Raw genomic sequence first — 14890 nt, forward strand, 5'->3', positions numbered from 1 at the left:
TAATTCTGTAAAATATGAACCTCATGAAACTGACAGGGTATACTCCAAATGACACAATATATCTCAAATATGTTTAATAAACTATCATCTTTAAGTTAAAAGTGTGTTTTCTTAGAAAATCTGTGCACTTGCAAGCTAAATGCAGGAATTAAAAAAAAAGTTAAGTATTAAAGGGATGCTTTGAGCCCTTTAAATCCATGTCGTGCAATATTTTGTAAGATGTATGTCATTATAACTATGTGTTTGTGTGGGTTTCAGTCACAGCTGAAACAACCTTAAAGGTGCTGTATGTAGGATTGACACTGAGTGATTGAACAAGGTATTGCAGTCCAAATTCAAAATATTGAAGAGGGGTTTTTTCACGGCCCCTCCTCCTCACACACAGGTTGCCAGATTGACGACACCCAACAGGAAGAAGCTAACCTGACAATGAATGAAATGAAATATGCTGTGTTTTCCACCAACTGGCAACCCGGGGTTTTGAATTGGGTAAACTGGCAGTGGGCAGGTTTCACAAACCAAAACAGAGACTGAAATTCTGGCCCAGAACACACATTTTCAAATGATTATAATTGACTGTACCATTGTTTTTTTAGATAAACAAGTATGATAAATTAGCATGTTTCTTAAATATCTGCAAACATATTATGGTATTTTTATGCTTCAGTAGATTCAAAAACGTACATACAGCACCTTTAAAAAAAAGTCTGTGTGATACTTAAACATTTGTTGTCCAATAAATTCAGCGCGAGTTCAAACTATATACATAGTACAATGTGCATATCATTCATAGTTTCATTCAATAATGCTCTGTGTGTGTATATGGTGGTAAAATCCCTTGCTTACTATGTATACAGATTCTGTTTTCTTTTTGTTGTGTGGTCATGAGCGGTTTCCACAGATGCACATATTTTGTCATGCATTCCACAGTCCCAGTCAGTGATGATAACAGTTGTGTCCTGATATTAGAAGTCTGTTAAGAGTGCTAATATTTAAACAGCAGAGAGCACAGTTACTCTCTCTGCTGGAGTCTTCCACATAATGGGGCCGGGGAACATAATGAAGAAACCTTGCAATGTGAATATTTAGGGATACAGTGTGGGTGAACACATATGAACAGTCAGGAAATTACATATTTCACACCAAAATCAAAAGAAAGAAACAAGAAATTATATTAAAGAGCAGGTCATATTGGTTTTCGAAAAAGATCTCTTTTGCAGTTTGTAAGTTAGCTATCCTTCAATGTAAACAGTCTGCAAAGGTATTAATCAAAAAAGTGCATGATGAATAAAGATATTGTCTCTCAAAAGAAAGAGTCGACTCAGAATCACCTTAATGTGTCATTATATTTTCTAATATTCTGCCTGTTACCGGTATACGTACTGTAACACTCTCTGTGTCGAGAAGATGCTGCGTTCCACGATACCACAACAATACAATTCAAACCTTTTGTTGTGCTCGTCATTTTACTGAGGACTGCTTCTCTAATCTTGCCTTTTATCTTCATTATCTTCTTTATTTGGATCAACAAGCATCTCCGAACCACAACTTGTAAGTACGATTGATATGTTATGTGTACATTTTCAATTGAGTGCTCAAAATATCTTATGTTTTTTTTCTAATATGTGATGTACACTTAGGGCAGCTTTAGGTTTCCAGATAAAGCACAACATTACTGTTTTACTGAAGTAGTTCTGATAATTCGCTGTGAACCCACTATTTTCGTCGTTTTTCTAATTACTTTGTTTAATAATAAAGAATGTAGTGTAGCGCAAAGACTTTATAATCATTATTAAAGTGCTGTTTATGTTGGGTTAATGCAGAGAGTCAAAGATCCAGTAGAGAGAGACGAGTTAGTTAGGCTGGTGCGCATGTGATACAGCTGTACACTATACACTATACTATACACTATATTATTTTATGTAAATGTGCATGCTAGGGTTGCCAGGTTGTCACAACAAAACCTGCCCAATTGCTACTCAAAACTAGCCTAAACATGTTTCAAGGGTGGTGCCCCTTAAAAAAAATCACGTTCTGGGGTGTAAAATATACTATTTCAGTCAGGGTTCCCCTGGTAAATTCTTGAAAATTGACTTTTAACTTTTGTAAAGTACACCTCTTTGGATTTATTTATTTTTTTTGGATAATCATCCTTTTACACATTGCCTGAAAAACCATCTTATGCGAGCGTAAAAACTATTTTGTGATATATGGGCTTTTTTTGCGAAATTAAAGCATTTCCATTAGGTGTATTTTCAATTCACAATTTCCATTTGCACAATTTGAAGGGTACTGGAAACGCACCAGCCAAAGTAATGGCTAATAAAAAATATAACCATGAATTATTTAATCGTGAATTCATAATGTCAAAATTCCAAATTTGTAAAATGCATCAATTTTATTACAAAATATAAATATATTTCTTTTTTTTCTTTATTTTTTTTTTTGATTTTGGGGGGAAATGAGACCCTGACATTTCTTTATGATGTTCACCCGTGTGTGCATGTGATCATTGTGTGTGTATGCGCTTGTGGCCTTTCAGATGAAGGACCAGTGTAGCCCCAGAGCGAGGATGATAATGATGAAGCTGGCCATGGAAAAAGAAGCATCTGACGAAGATGTGTTCTGGGTGATGGGCGAGTCGTGGAAGGAGACCTTCACTGTTTTTTTGGATACATCAGCTTCTGTGAGAGCTGAAAAAGAGAGAAGGAGAGAGATAATGAGAGAGAGCAACAACAGTACAGTCACATGTCTGACGACTCATTGTTGTGGCAACAGTTCCTCATCAGGAAGTGAAATAGACAGCCAATCAGATATAAATCTGAGAAATGGAGTCCTTATTGCTGTGTATGTGTGTGTGACAAGACTGTATTTTTATATCACATTAAAAACCTCCCCTCCTCCCTTTACCCAGAATTCCTGTGGGCTGCTGACTGCAGCACTCCTTCACCTGATCTTGTCTCAATGAAAAGTTTTGTAGCTCTGTAATATCTCTTTTCTTTAGCCCTGTCTTCCATGCCCTTTACATTCATCTCTCTCTTTATCATTAATCTTTGTCTTTCTTTCCCTTGTTTCTACCCTTTTAAAGCCCCTGTGTTTCCTCTCTCTATAGAGCGGTTCAGTTATGATGGCAATTTGTAGGCCAAGCCGGAGGCTAATTCGCCACGGGTTCCCTCATGAACTCACTATGGGTTTTTAGAAAAGTGGTTACGATTTATGGGCAAACAAGCTCTGTGGCTACATTTACTTGAAGAAACTTTCACATTTTGTTCTCCAACATAAATTAAACACAGTCAAACCTCAAAAGTGAATTTGGAAGTTGCTAAGTAACTTGAGTAGCTTTTTCTAAACTCAAGTCTTATATCTTAACATGTGAGGGTTTTCACTTTAATCCTACTTAATCACATGACCACAGGAGGCTATCTAGGGTATCTTGGACCAAAAGAGGAGTTTCTGGCATCAAAAACACAACTTGCTATTAAAAGCCCTCGTTATCCACACACTAAAGCGAATAAACGCTCCTGTCAAACTTTCCACTCATTCGGCAGTGACATCCTAATGACTAATATCCCCGGCTCTCAGGCAGTCTCACGACTCCTTAAGCATCAGATTCTGCTGCCTAATGCGTTTGTTGTTACGCAGAACAATGGACAATGAGCAACCTATCCTTGGTGAGAATAAAGGTTATTGTTCTGGCGGAGGAGAAGGCCTTGTGTGTTTTGTGAGGTGTGGATGACACTGATGGCTTGTCGACTCTAAAACAATAGAGAATGACTCTATGGTGCTTACGGCGTAAGACTTTCCATACACTCGTAAGTGTGCCCAGAAGACATATGCAGACTTTTTTCACATTTTTTGCTCTGATTAAATGGGACATTCTGCAGATTTTAACCATGGTAAAAAGAGTTACACAAAACTAATGCCGCATTTCCACCACCGAAGCTTTACCCAGGAACTAGGGACTTTGGCCTGGTACTCTGTGTGTTTCCACCGGAGGAACCAGGAGCTAAATAAAGTTCCGGGTAAAAAATGCCCCTCAGAAAGTCCCTGCTGGCGAGGTGGTACTTTTTCAAAGTTCCGGAACTTTCGGGGACGGGACTTGGGCGCTAAACATCCTGATTGGTTGAGTTCACGCAGCATTGTTTGGGTTCAACCACCATTTATTCGGATCATTTTCAAAATATTACTATTATTGTGTCACGAAATGTAATTTTAAAAGTATTTCAGGCGAGAATGTAGTTGTTTAAAACTCAAATCTGTGGTTTATTTATAAAGACAGAGCCTATTTTTAAAATGTGTTTCTCCGATCCCGGAGACGGTGTGCTCATGTATCCGCCGAGAGCAGCCTCACCTCGGCTAGACCTTCTGATGTGTGCCGCTGGCTCTGATGTCTCTTTAGTGGTTAAACATAAAATATAATTCGTTTTGGGTAAATCTAACAGGTTATCTTTGGTCTGTATTCAATTTATCTATATGTTAAAATGAAAATAAAAAAGGCAAATTTATATAATATTTCGTTTCATTGAAATGGCTGTATATACACATGTCCCTGAACTAAGTACATTTCTGCAGCTGTTATTATGTTTAAATGAAAACGAAAGGAGGCAGTGGTATTTGATATCCTATTTTGTTTTATTGTAAATATACAGTACAGAGAGGAAAATTGCAGTAGCCATGGTCAGCTGCCTGAAGTTATGAAGTACGCTGCTGTTTGCAGATTTACTGGACTTGCGTCGTCGCGGACATCACACTCCCGAGTTGAATGCACAAAGTCTGAACTACTGAGGATGCACGTCCAAAATCAGTGTACTTTGTATTGAGAAACGCGCAGACCTACGTCACCAGTCTATTTGCCTAATCTTCCCGGTACTTTACACCACGGTGCAAACGCAGAAAGCAACAGGTCTGGGGGGAAAAAAAGTTCCTGGGAAAAAAAGTTCCTGGTACAAATGCTCCGGGTAATTTCGGTGGAAACGCGGCATAAAAGTACTACACTTTTATCAAAAGCTGCAAGCACATTGAATGAAAAAAAGGGGGTGGGGGGGTGCAAGGAATGCATAGATGCAAAATTAAAATGTTGAATTATCACCAATGAATATTTAAAAAATACCATTATTAATATCAAATAGGCTTAAACTTCAAATGATCAAGGATTTTTGCTTTTATTTGCAATATAATATAATATATATTTTTTTACAATTAAAATCCAGTCTGATATCAAGATAACAAATATAATTTTCTAATAAACATTAAATACAAATAAATAAAAGATAACATTAAATAGGCTGTATTATTATAGTATAATATAGTTATTCATATTAAAAGTATTACACTAATTAAATTCAATACATGATCTCAAATAACAATCCAGACACTGCTAATAAATGGAATCATTTTTGATTTCTGAGGACAGAATGTTTAATTATATTTAAAAAAAAAAACTCACAGCATTAAATAGTCTGTAATAAATAATATAATATACATTTCAACTATCATATATTATATACTAAAATATATTATTACATTTAAATTCAGTCTCATACAAGATCCCCGGTATCAACACCAATAGAGGTACTGCTAATACTGAACATAGTTTTTTATGACTATTAAATAACACAAATAATATTATGATCATTAAACAGGCCCTAATGTAATATAATATAACGTGAACATTTGAACACACATATAGATTTGTCTTATCTCTCACATTTCTCTCTCATACTGCACATCATCTGGTGTCATCTTCTTCCTCTCTAATGAGGAAATAATTCAATGAATTCAAAACCACTTCATCCTTGCCAGCAAACATATTTGTTAATTTTACATTTATTTTATGCAGACTTTGCCAGCTCTGAAATAAAGAACCCAAACAGTAACGCTCTATATGTGGGATGGAAAACAACGCTCATGCCAAAAACAGCCATGATCTCATTAGCAGCCACAGGACCAAGAACAAAATCAGCCTCTGTCACAACTCTCTTTCATGCTAATAAAGTTATCAGCTCACAATCATCACCCTGGCATGCTCAAGAACAGCAATGATGTCTGAGAGCATAATTGCCATCATCCACAGTGATAATGGGCTGAATCATCTTCTCTGAAATTTCTCAAACATTCTCCAAGTAGACCTGTGTGCTCTCTAATAGTCAAATTTAGCCTTCTTGTTCACAGGTTTCATGCTGTGCACCCAAAAGCTGTCAGGGATCGTTCTATCTGTGGGAAATTTTGTTTTGTCGGTGTGTGTGTTTGTGAATGTTTGTCTCTGTTGAGGGTGTGTGAGAGACAAAGAGGGTGTTGGGTAAGACTTGCCAATTAGTCACCAATTAACCGAGAACCCCCACATAATCTCAACAACGACTTGAAGACAGACGTTTAGATATATTTTAAGAAAGAGTATTTCAAACTTTTCATGAGATCCTGTCCCTATATGCATGTGGAGGAAGCTAGATTCTACAGCAACAATCTGTTCAACTTCAGCCAGGATACGAAAAAAGCTGCTGAATGTTTTATTAGTAGCTTGCAGTGTTGCTTGTATTAAAATAAATGTTAATAATAAAAGTATCATGGCTGTAGTTAAACAAAAATAAATGACAGTAACTTTATTTAAGGGGACATGATATAAAATATATAATAACAAATTTATTTTACTTATTTTTTTTCCTGCCAATGACATTACTGGGATATGTGACAATTAACCTCAATTCACCAATATACGCAATTTAAGAAATACATAAACAAATATTTAAAAACATGCCAAACATAATAAAAATAATAATAATGCATTTTATTTAAGGCGCCTTTCAAACCACTCAAGGTCACCGTACAACAAGTAACAACAGTAACAATATTAAAACAGAAAATAACAGCAAATAACAATGTCAATAAAAAACAGCAATGATAAGAAAATAAATAAGAAAGAATAAAAATACATAAACATAATAGCACACCTTTCTTTAAAAAGAAAAAAAAAAAGATAATCCAACCCAATTCACAAAACCAAATCAGAGAGAATAGTATATTTAAGATAGATGCATTATTATGTATGTACTTTAAAGAGGACACTATATAGACTTGCCTTCAGTAAATACAACTTTTAATTGTGCACCAGTTCTCTGGATTGCTGTTTATCGCTGTTAATCCAACTGCACGTGTTGGACCCCTAAAATAAACACTTGTTTATCTTACAGAGCTCATAACCAGGGCACTAAAATAGCTGCACTATTTACAATTGAACCGAAATAGACCCAGACTGTCTCAACAACCTGTGCAAAACTGCAAATCTCTGGAGAGCGTGTCACATCGTCTGGTTTGCTCAAGTGGAAAAGCTCTCAAAGCCGACTCTAAAAGCTACAAAACACCACAGAAGATCAAAACACCTGCCAGCTCTCTTTAAAAGCATTTGCACTCCGAAGCAACCAAAGCAGCATTCAAGCTGCCCGCTATGTCATTTCATCCTTGGGTTTATTCCACCGATCAGTCTACCCTTTGGTTTATTTCTTCCATCAGTCTATCTCTGGGTGACTTGCGAGTCCCACTGGTCACAACCTGGCTTCACTTATGAAACTCAGTAGGAAAGAATGTATTCAGATACTATCATTTGCAATGTAACCAAAACTGCATGTGCTGCAGACTTTGCTACTTAAGCCACATTGGGAGGTGCTCATATGAAAGGAAAGCTTTCTCTTGGGTTTGGTTAATGTCTCATGAAGGAGTCAAATGCATTCGTCGAAACTTGTGGATTTCATGCCCAATATTCAGATTCAAGGATTACGGAGGTCACTGTTTTTATATATCAGATTTAGATCCTAAATCCTCATTGGTGTGACTTGCAGCCTCCCTGATTGTAAAATGATTCAGAATAATGGTGTTGTGGTAGAAAGGTGGACTGAGAGAAAAGTAGATTGGTACATTCACGACTCTGACTGGGTGGGAAGTGATCAGCAGCTAATAGGAAAGACAACCATTACCCATAACCTTGGTTTCTCAGCGTTGCCAGTTTGGGGATTTTGTCACCAAATTACAGTATATGACTTTCTCATGGTTGATGTGACTTTTATTACCGTTTTGTGACAATGAGCTACTTTGGCAATATTTACATATTTTTGGTTTTTGATATTTGAACAACAAAAAGGCAGGCATTCTGTCGCTTGTAACATCTTTTCTGTTCTCCCTTAAATTCACAAGTAAACATAGCTGAAATCATAGCTTTTTAAATCTGTATTTTAGCAGTGCATAGCAGCATATTGGAATTATCTGCATAAAAGTCTTAATGGATAGCATTGTCTAACAACAGAAATATAAAAATGTATAGATTATGCCAACTCTCTATCTGTATTGTTATCTCTATGGGTTGTAAATTTTGTTAAATTAAGGTCACACTATAATGTTTTTCAGTGCTTTCTGTATGCTTTTATTGTTTTACCCAGACTCTGGACCCTTAAATATGATAAACTATTCTTTTAAAAATATTAATAGAACATTAAAATATCAATATAACATTTTTAAAACTATGATGCAAAGATCATGGTGTGAAATAAGCCATTTGCTTATTTATTTATCAATTCCTACACAAATTATGACTGTCTGTTGGTTCCCATTTATATCTCAATCACCAAATTTTGCCAAGCTGGCATACTTGGTTTGTGAACAGAATGTTTTTTTTTTTATTGTGAAGCATGTGCAATCAAGCTGTAATTCTTCTAAGATATAATATATGAAAATTAGCTTTAGCAAAACAAATCATGCAGTCAATCATGCAAAAAAAAAAATAAGTATTTTTTTTTTATTATTTTTCACTCAAAACACTACAAAAAAAGGGACCAGTATTATTTCAGTGTTTTGAAAGCATCCCTGCACTGATATTACTAATTAAAACTTGCTTCAGGAAATGCAGATTGACTTCCAATTCGAGCTCAACTGTATGAATATTTCACATCAGTTTTAGATTACTTTTAAGTGTTTCTTTTTAGCTAATTGGCCCCATCTCTGATTATTTCCCCATGTCTCTGATCAGTACAGTACCGGGGCTGTACTGATGCTGCATGGTCAAGCATTTAGACGATCGATAAAACAGCCATCCCTGAAGCACCCCAATTATCACATGACACTTTGGACAGCAGCCTAAGGAGTGCCTACAAACTAGTGACCGCAGACAAAACATACTCCAAATACCCACCCAATTATATCCTGAACTGTCTTCAATTATTAATTCAAAACACATATGAAAATAATCTATAAAACGTTAAAATAATATTTTATTTCAACATCATACATTTATGCACAGCATTTGTAGCATGCTGCCAATTAAAATAAATCAATAAATATTATTTACATAGGTGTAGTTTGCATGTAAATAATTGTTATAATTTGTTAATTGTTAAAAAGCTATTTAATGCATTTCATGCAACTTCTTGTAGTGAAGAATTCAGGTCTAAATGCTTTATAAAAAAAATAAAAAAGTCCACTTTTCTGCTTTTAAATCTTGTGAGTGTGTCTTAATTGAATGAATTTATCAGCGACAATAACAAAGGCCCCTTACAAGAAATTGTGAAGGTGTTTTCCATCACTGACTGTCCTTACGAGCTATAATGAGCATATTTCACACAGATTTGTTTATTCAGTTCTCAGACTGTAGCCACGGTGACCATTTAAACGGGAGGATGACCTTCTGTTGCCTGGCAATCCACCTTTACAGAGCAGCTCTGATAAAGAGCGTTCAGCAGAAGCATAATAAAGGCCAACGAAAGAGACAGAGTGGAGAAGAAAGACACAAATGAATATAGGCTATAAAGAAGAAGAGACACAGATGTAAAACAAAAAAACATTGCAATTTAATTATCAAAGAGTGAAGTTGTTAATTTAATGGTGCCCCGTGGATGAACTTTATGTACAGGTTTGTATAGAAAAAGTCTGATCCACCCTACAGCTTATTCTAGCTAAGAACCTCTTAGTTATAGAAAGAGGCGATTCTTAAATCTTATAGAGATAAATATATACAGATGTGCAGACCGCATTTACTTTAGTTTCAGCCACAGACGTCACGGCCCGTTGGCTAAACGTCTGATGCATATGGGACACAAAAGTAGAAACACTCCAGGAGTGTCGACACTACAGGATTTCCACGAGACATGCATTCCGTTCTTTAACGTTCCGCCTGGAAACAAAGATACTGTGGCACCGATGAGCGATCAGGATCAATTAAACACTGGATTTTCAAAATTATGAGAAATATTTCGCGGCACAGAATCTTTAAAATACATCCAAGAGTTTTACACACTGGTCTGTTATTGTGGCGACATTTCCATTCAACGAAACATGACAATGAACGAAACGAACTATGATTGGTTGTTTGACATGTCGGTCAAACGGCCTCATGGGCAGGTCTTGGCCAATGAAAGCTGCCATGGATTCCAGACCTTCAGTCTGAAAGTCTGGCTACGTGAGACTACATATTCTAAAACAAAACATCTTAAGTTTTGAATGGCATGCAACTTACTTTGGAAAATCCAGGAACTTCTTACTTGTACATGCTCATTACAGCCTGAGACTATCATTATTAAACACTATTTTATATTGATAATTGATAATAAAACTATTACAATTAAGCTGTCGACAAGATTTTTTTTAATGTTTTTGAATGAAGAAATTATTGCTCACCCAAGGCTGTGATCAAAATAAAGGACAAACAGCAGTATTGTGAAATAATTGTTTTCTATATTCATCAATTTTAAAATATAATTTATTCCTGTAATGGCAAAGCTGAATTTTCACTCCAGCAGTCAAATATGCTGATTTGGAGCTCAAGAAACATTTCTTATTATTATCAATGTTATAAAGAGTTGTGCTGCTTAATAATATGGACTATGGGAATATGATATTACTGGACTGACTCAATGTCATTTCACACAGACAGACAGATACAGAAAGCAGCTGCATACGCTCTTATAGATTCTAGTGAAGGATCGTGTAAGTAAACGAGAGAGAAATGTTGTGTTCAAAATGACTTCTGTAAATGAATAGAGTTGCCACAGTCCTCTCCGGAGGGATGCGGTCAGAGTCAGACTGGGTCAGTGTTAGATGTAGGAGGACTAAACCACTAGCAGAGGTCACAAAAACAACACCCACACACAGCATTTCTGCAATCACTGAAAAAGACAGTGGTCAACTTTACACTGACCCACTTAGCGGCAAGAAAAATTAGACTGTTAGGCAAGTATTTCATAAATTGTATACTGAAAGTGACGAACACTCCCATTTCATTACAATCAACAAAGCTCTCCCAGCAGATTTAAACTGTTTCATGTGACGGTTTGAGCCCTGCAGTCCAGTGCTCACTCACTGTTTTGGACTCTCACAAATACTGTAATCATTGAAGCTGTATACACTGCAAAATAGATCTCTTATTTACACTGTGTTGATTAAAATGGGTGAGTTTAAGTTTTGCTATGTTGCTTGCAGGCAGTGTGTTTTGGAAACACCACCTACCATTACTACAAAGTGACCATGACAATATACTGTAATTCCAAATTATTTACATTTCAGTTTGGTTTTAATGCTTCCCTGATTGGTTATAATGCTTATTGTCAGTTTGGTTCTGCACACATCAAACTGCTTAAATTCAATCTTTATATATTTATAACTAGATAGTACTGGATTCATGTGCAATGGACGAAATGTCTTCGAAAGTTACTGCAAAAAAATTATAAATAGGGAGAGGGAAAAAATATAATCAACAGCCGAGGAACTTTTTCATGTTTGGTTAATTGTGATAATTATGCTATAATTATTAGGAATGCACCAATATAAACATTTTAGCTGATGATTAATAAATAGATAATACTATTTGACTAAATAAATTAAAATACTTAATTTAAATAAATCATTTTAAGTAAATTGAAGCATCACAACAATATAATTTATAGTATAAAAATGTTATATTCATTTTGAGATTTAGAGAAATCTGAACATTGAATAAAGACATTGCATTTTATAGTAAAAGGTTTTGGATATTTAATTTTTTTTCACTCCATATAGTAAACTAAAAATTACTTAAAAAAAAAAAATAAAATAATTATAATAATAAAATAAATAAAAGAAAAAAAAGAACACAAAACAAAACAGAAAGTTTAGGGATATTCCTGTGAAGGCTGTACGAGTGTGAAAGTGTGGAGGAAGAATTGTTGACCTGAGGTTATCTCTCCATTTAAGAGATATTAAAAAGTCTTCAGGGAGCCATCTCATTAGGTTTAGCACATCATAAACACCCCAGAAAGACCTCAGGACTACAATGATGAGTGAGGAAAAATACTGCAAATGAGAAGCACTTAGGATAGTTATAGTACCTCTTCCCAAAAAGCCGCATGATTTGGGGTACCATGTCCGTAAAAGGAACAGATCGTGTTACACCCCAAAGTTTAATGCTTATGGTTCGGGGTTTTTTCAAATCCACAAAACATGGTGAAGTTTAACACAAGTGTGTCACAAACCCAGAGCAGATCCATCACTCACACGCCATCTAAACATTTCTCTTTGTGGCCAAACACTCCAATCCCAATGTTTGCGTTCAAGAGTGTGTTTCTGGATAAAGTCGGAGAACATCACAGCAGAGGAGAGTTAGGCCGCTAATGGGATGTAGATATTTCCAACATCAAAACAACACTCTTCATCCATAACGAGCCATCCCAAACTCCTGCTTTCTTTAGGGAAACAAAAACATACATGGAAGCTTGAGGGATTTTGAGCGTCCTGTGCGTGTTTGTGCGGTGGAAGAGAGTTTTTCTCAAACCCAGCCGTTGTTTTTCCTCTATAATCCACAAGTTCTGAGAAGGGGCTTCCCAGCTGCGGCGGCTGCCTGAAGGGAAACATTCCGGGAACATTCGGGGGTGGGTCCAGGATATGGGCAGCTCTCCTCCGCCTTATCAAGCTTAGGTCGCAAACCCGTGGATTACGCCTGGGTCTCTCGGCCCTGCACGCATGTACCTTTTCACTTTATGCAAAGATGACCAACAATGAGTGAGAAAGAGAAGATGGTGGTTGTTTCATAAACTGGTGCTAGCTTAGAAGAGATGGTATTAATTTGTAGGGATATTTTCACTATCTGACGTGGTTTTAAGGGGAAGACCCTTGGCCTGGCCTGTCTGACAGATGTGCACTCAGTTAGGACGGATATTGCAAGCAGTCTTAGCAATTTCCTGGTCTGCTTTCATTTGAGATCCACAGCAGAGACTCAACAGGTCTTAAAGAAATATGTTCTGTTGTTCTGTGACCCTCGTGGCTGTCGAAATCCAGATAGGCTAATAAAGCACCGCCATTAAACTGCTCAAGTCTTCTAAAGCCATTTGAAGGTGTTTCTTCAACTATGGGCAAATCTCGCTCTGTGGATTGACAATATAAAATTGCTCTTTTAAAACACAAGTTTTATACTCTCATCAGTTTATTTCAATTGTTAACCTTGTTGGTACAATTTACTATTATAACATTGTCCATTTATAATGTTACTAAAGATTTATATCAAACTTCTAGCAAAATTTATATAGGATTTCTAACATTGTCCACAAAAATATGAAGCAGCACAACTGTTTCCAATGTTGATAATAATAAGTAATGTTTCTTGAGCAGCAAAGAATGATTTCTGAAGGATCATGTGACACTGAAGATTGGAGTAATGATTCTTATAATTCAGCTTTGCATCACAAGAATAAATTGCATCTGAAAATATATTTACTGTTTTTTTTTATCAAAAGTATGACACATATTATATATGTATAAATAATTGAAAATCCTTCTAGTTCTCAAATCTTATTTGTAACTGTGTGTACATTTATACATTGTACATTGTATATCATACAGTTGCCATCAGCTATGATATATGAAAGAACAAATGGTTTTTTAACATTACAGGATATTGGCATAAAACCAGGCACAATGTGTCATGACGCACAAGCTAATATATGTGCAATCATTATTAACCAAGACCATACCAGGGTCATGCATTATTCTGAGGCACGGTTTTTCAGCTTGAAAATGATGCGCCAATGCACAATTGTTTTTTTTTCTGTTTTTTTTTCCCCTTGTGGAACATTTACGCTGACATGTTTTTTGTAATGCACAAATGACAGTGGTCAGCACTTTTGTCAAAAAAAGTTGAATATTCTGACTCAACAGGAGGAAGTCAGGCTCTCAGAGCGTGACTACACATCATCACATAACACTAATGATTCAGACTATCCTGCAAAACGCACCAGTGCAACTGCATGCCCACGTCAGCATGTCAGTGTGTTGTACATGAGATGTGCCAGACTGTAGATTCTTAGCCTTAGTTTGCACGTTCTAGTTTGCAGAAAGAGCCTTTACAACCAGGGCCAATTTACAACACATGCATTTTACAGGACTGTGTTTGTACATTAAAAAAGTTTGCTTTATGTGTCAAAAAAAACTGTCAGTAATAGGTGTGACAATTGTGTCTATCATGATTAAATTACATTTTAAATTAGTGTGCATATAGTGGAATTTATTCAGAAAGTGTTTTTACAGTAAGCGCCTAATCAAATTAGCATTACTGACATTGTTCTGCTAAAAGCTATTAGCCAATTATGGCTTTACCATAACATGGTGCTGCTAACACAAAACAACACTGTACCAAAAAACAGGTGTCATGATACTTTTTTTCTTTCATATTTCTATATTTTGCAGACAAGAATAAGACAGGTGTGTGTGTAATTGAGAGGGCTTACTGGTCATTAAGGGGCTCATTGGTCATTAAGCTCGCTGTGGGATCTCATTCACAATCTGGGCTAATTAAAGAGCCGTTAAATTTTTCACTTGGGAACATGACTAAGCACTTTCCCAGACAAGGAAAATGATGATTAAATAGAAGTCATAAGTGGGCCAC

At 36.0% G+C, this 14890-nt stretch overlaps 1 protein-coding gene across 2 annotated transcripts in view; it reads right to left on the reverse strand.

Moving 5' to 3' along the window:
• Nucleotides 1-2240: 2240 nt before the first annotated feature.
• gpc5c (glypican 5c) overlaps nt 2241-14890 on the reverse strand; it is a 114742-nt gene continuing 102092 nt past the window's right edge. For both annotated transcript variants that reach the window (XM_059501305.1, XM_059501304.1), the window contains one exon: nt 2241-2693. In XM_059501305.1, coding sequence (XP_059357288.1) covers nt 2539-2693 — 155 coding nt within the window. In that variant the 3' untranslated portion in view covers nt 2241-2538. The remainder of the gene's footprint in view (nt 2694-14890) is intronic.

This window comes from Carassius carassius, chromosome 20, assembly GCF_963082965.1.
Source record: "Carassius carassius chromosome 20, fCarCar2.1, whole genome shotgun sequence".
Taxonomy (NCBI): Eukaryota; Metazoa; Chordata; class Actinopteri; order Cypriniformes; family Cyprinidae; genus Carassius; species Carassius carassius.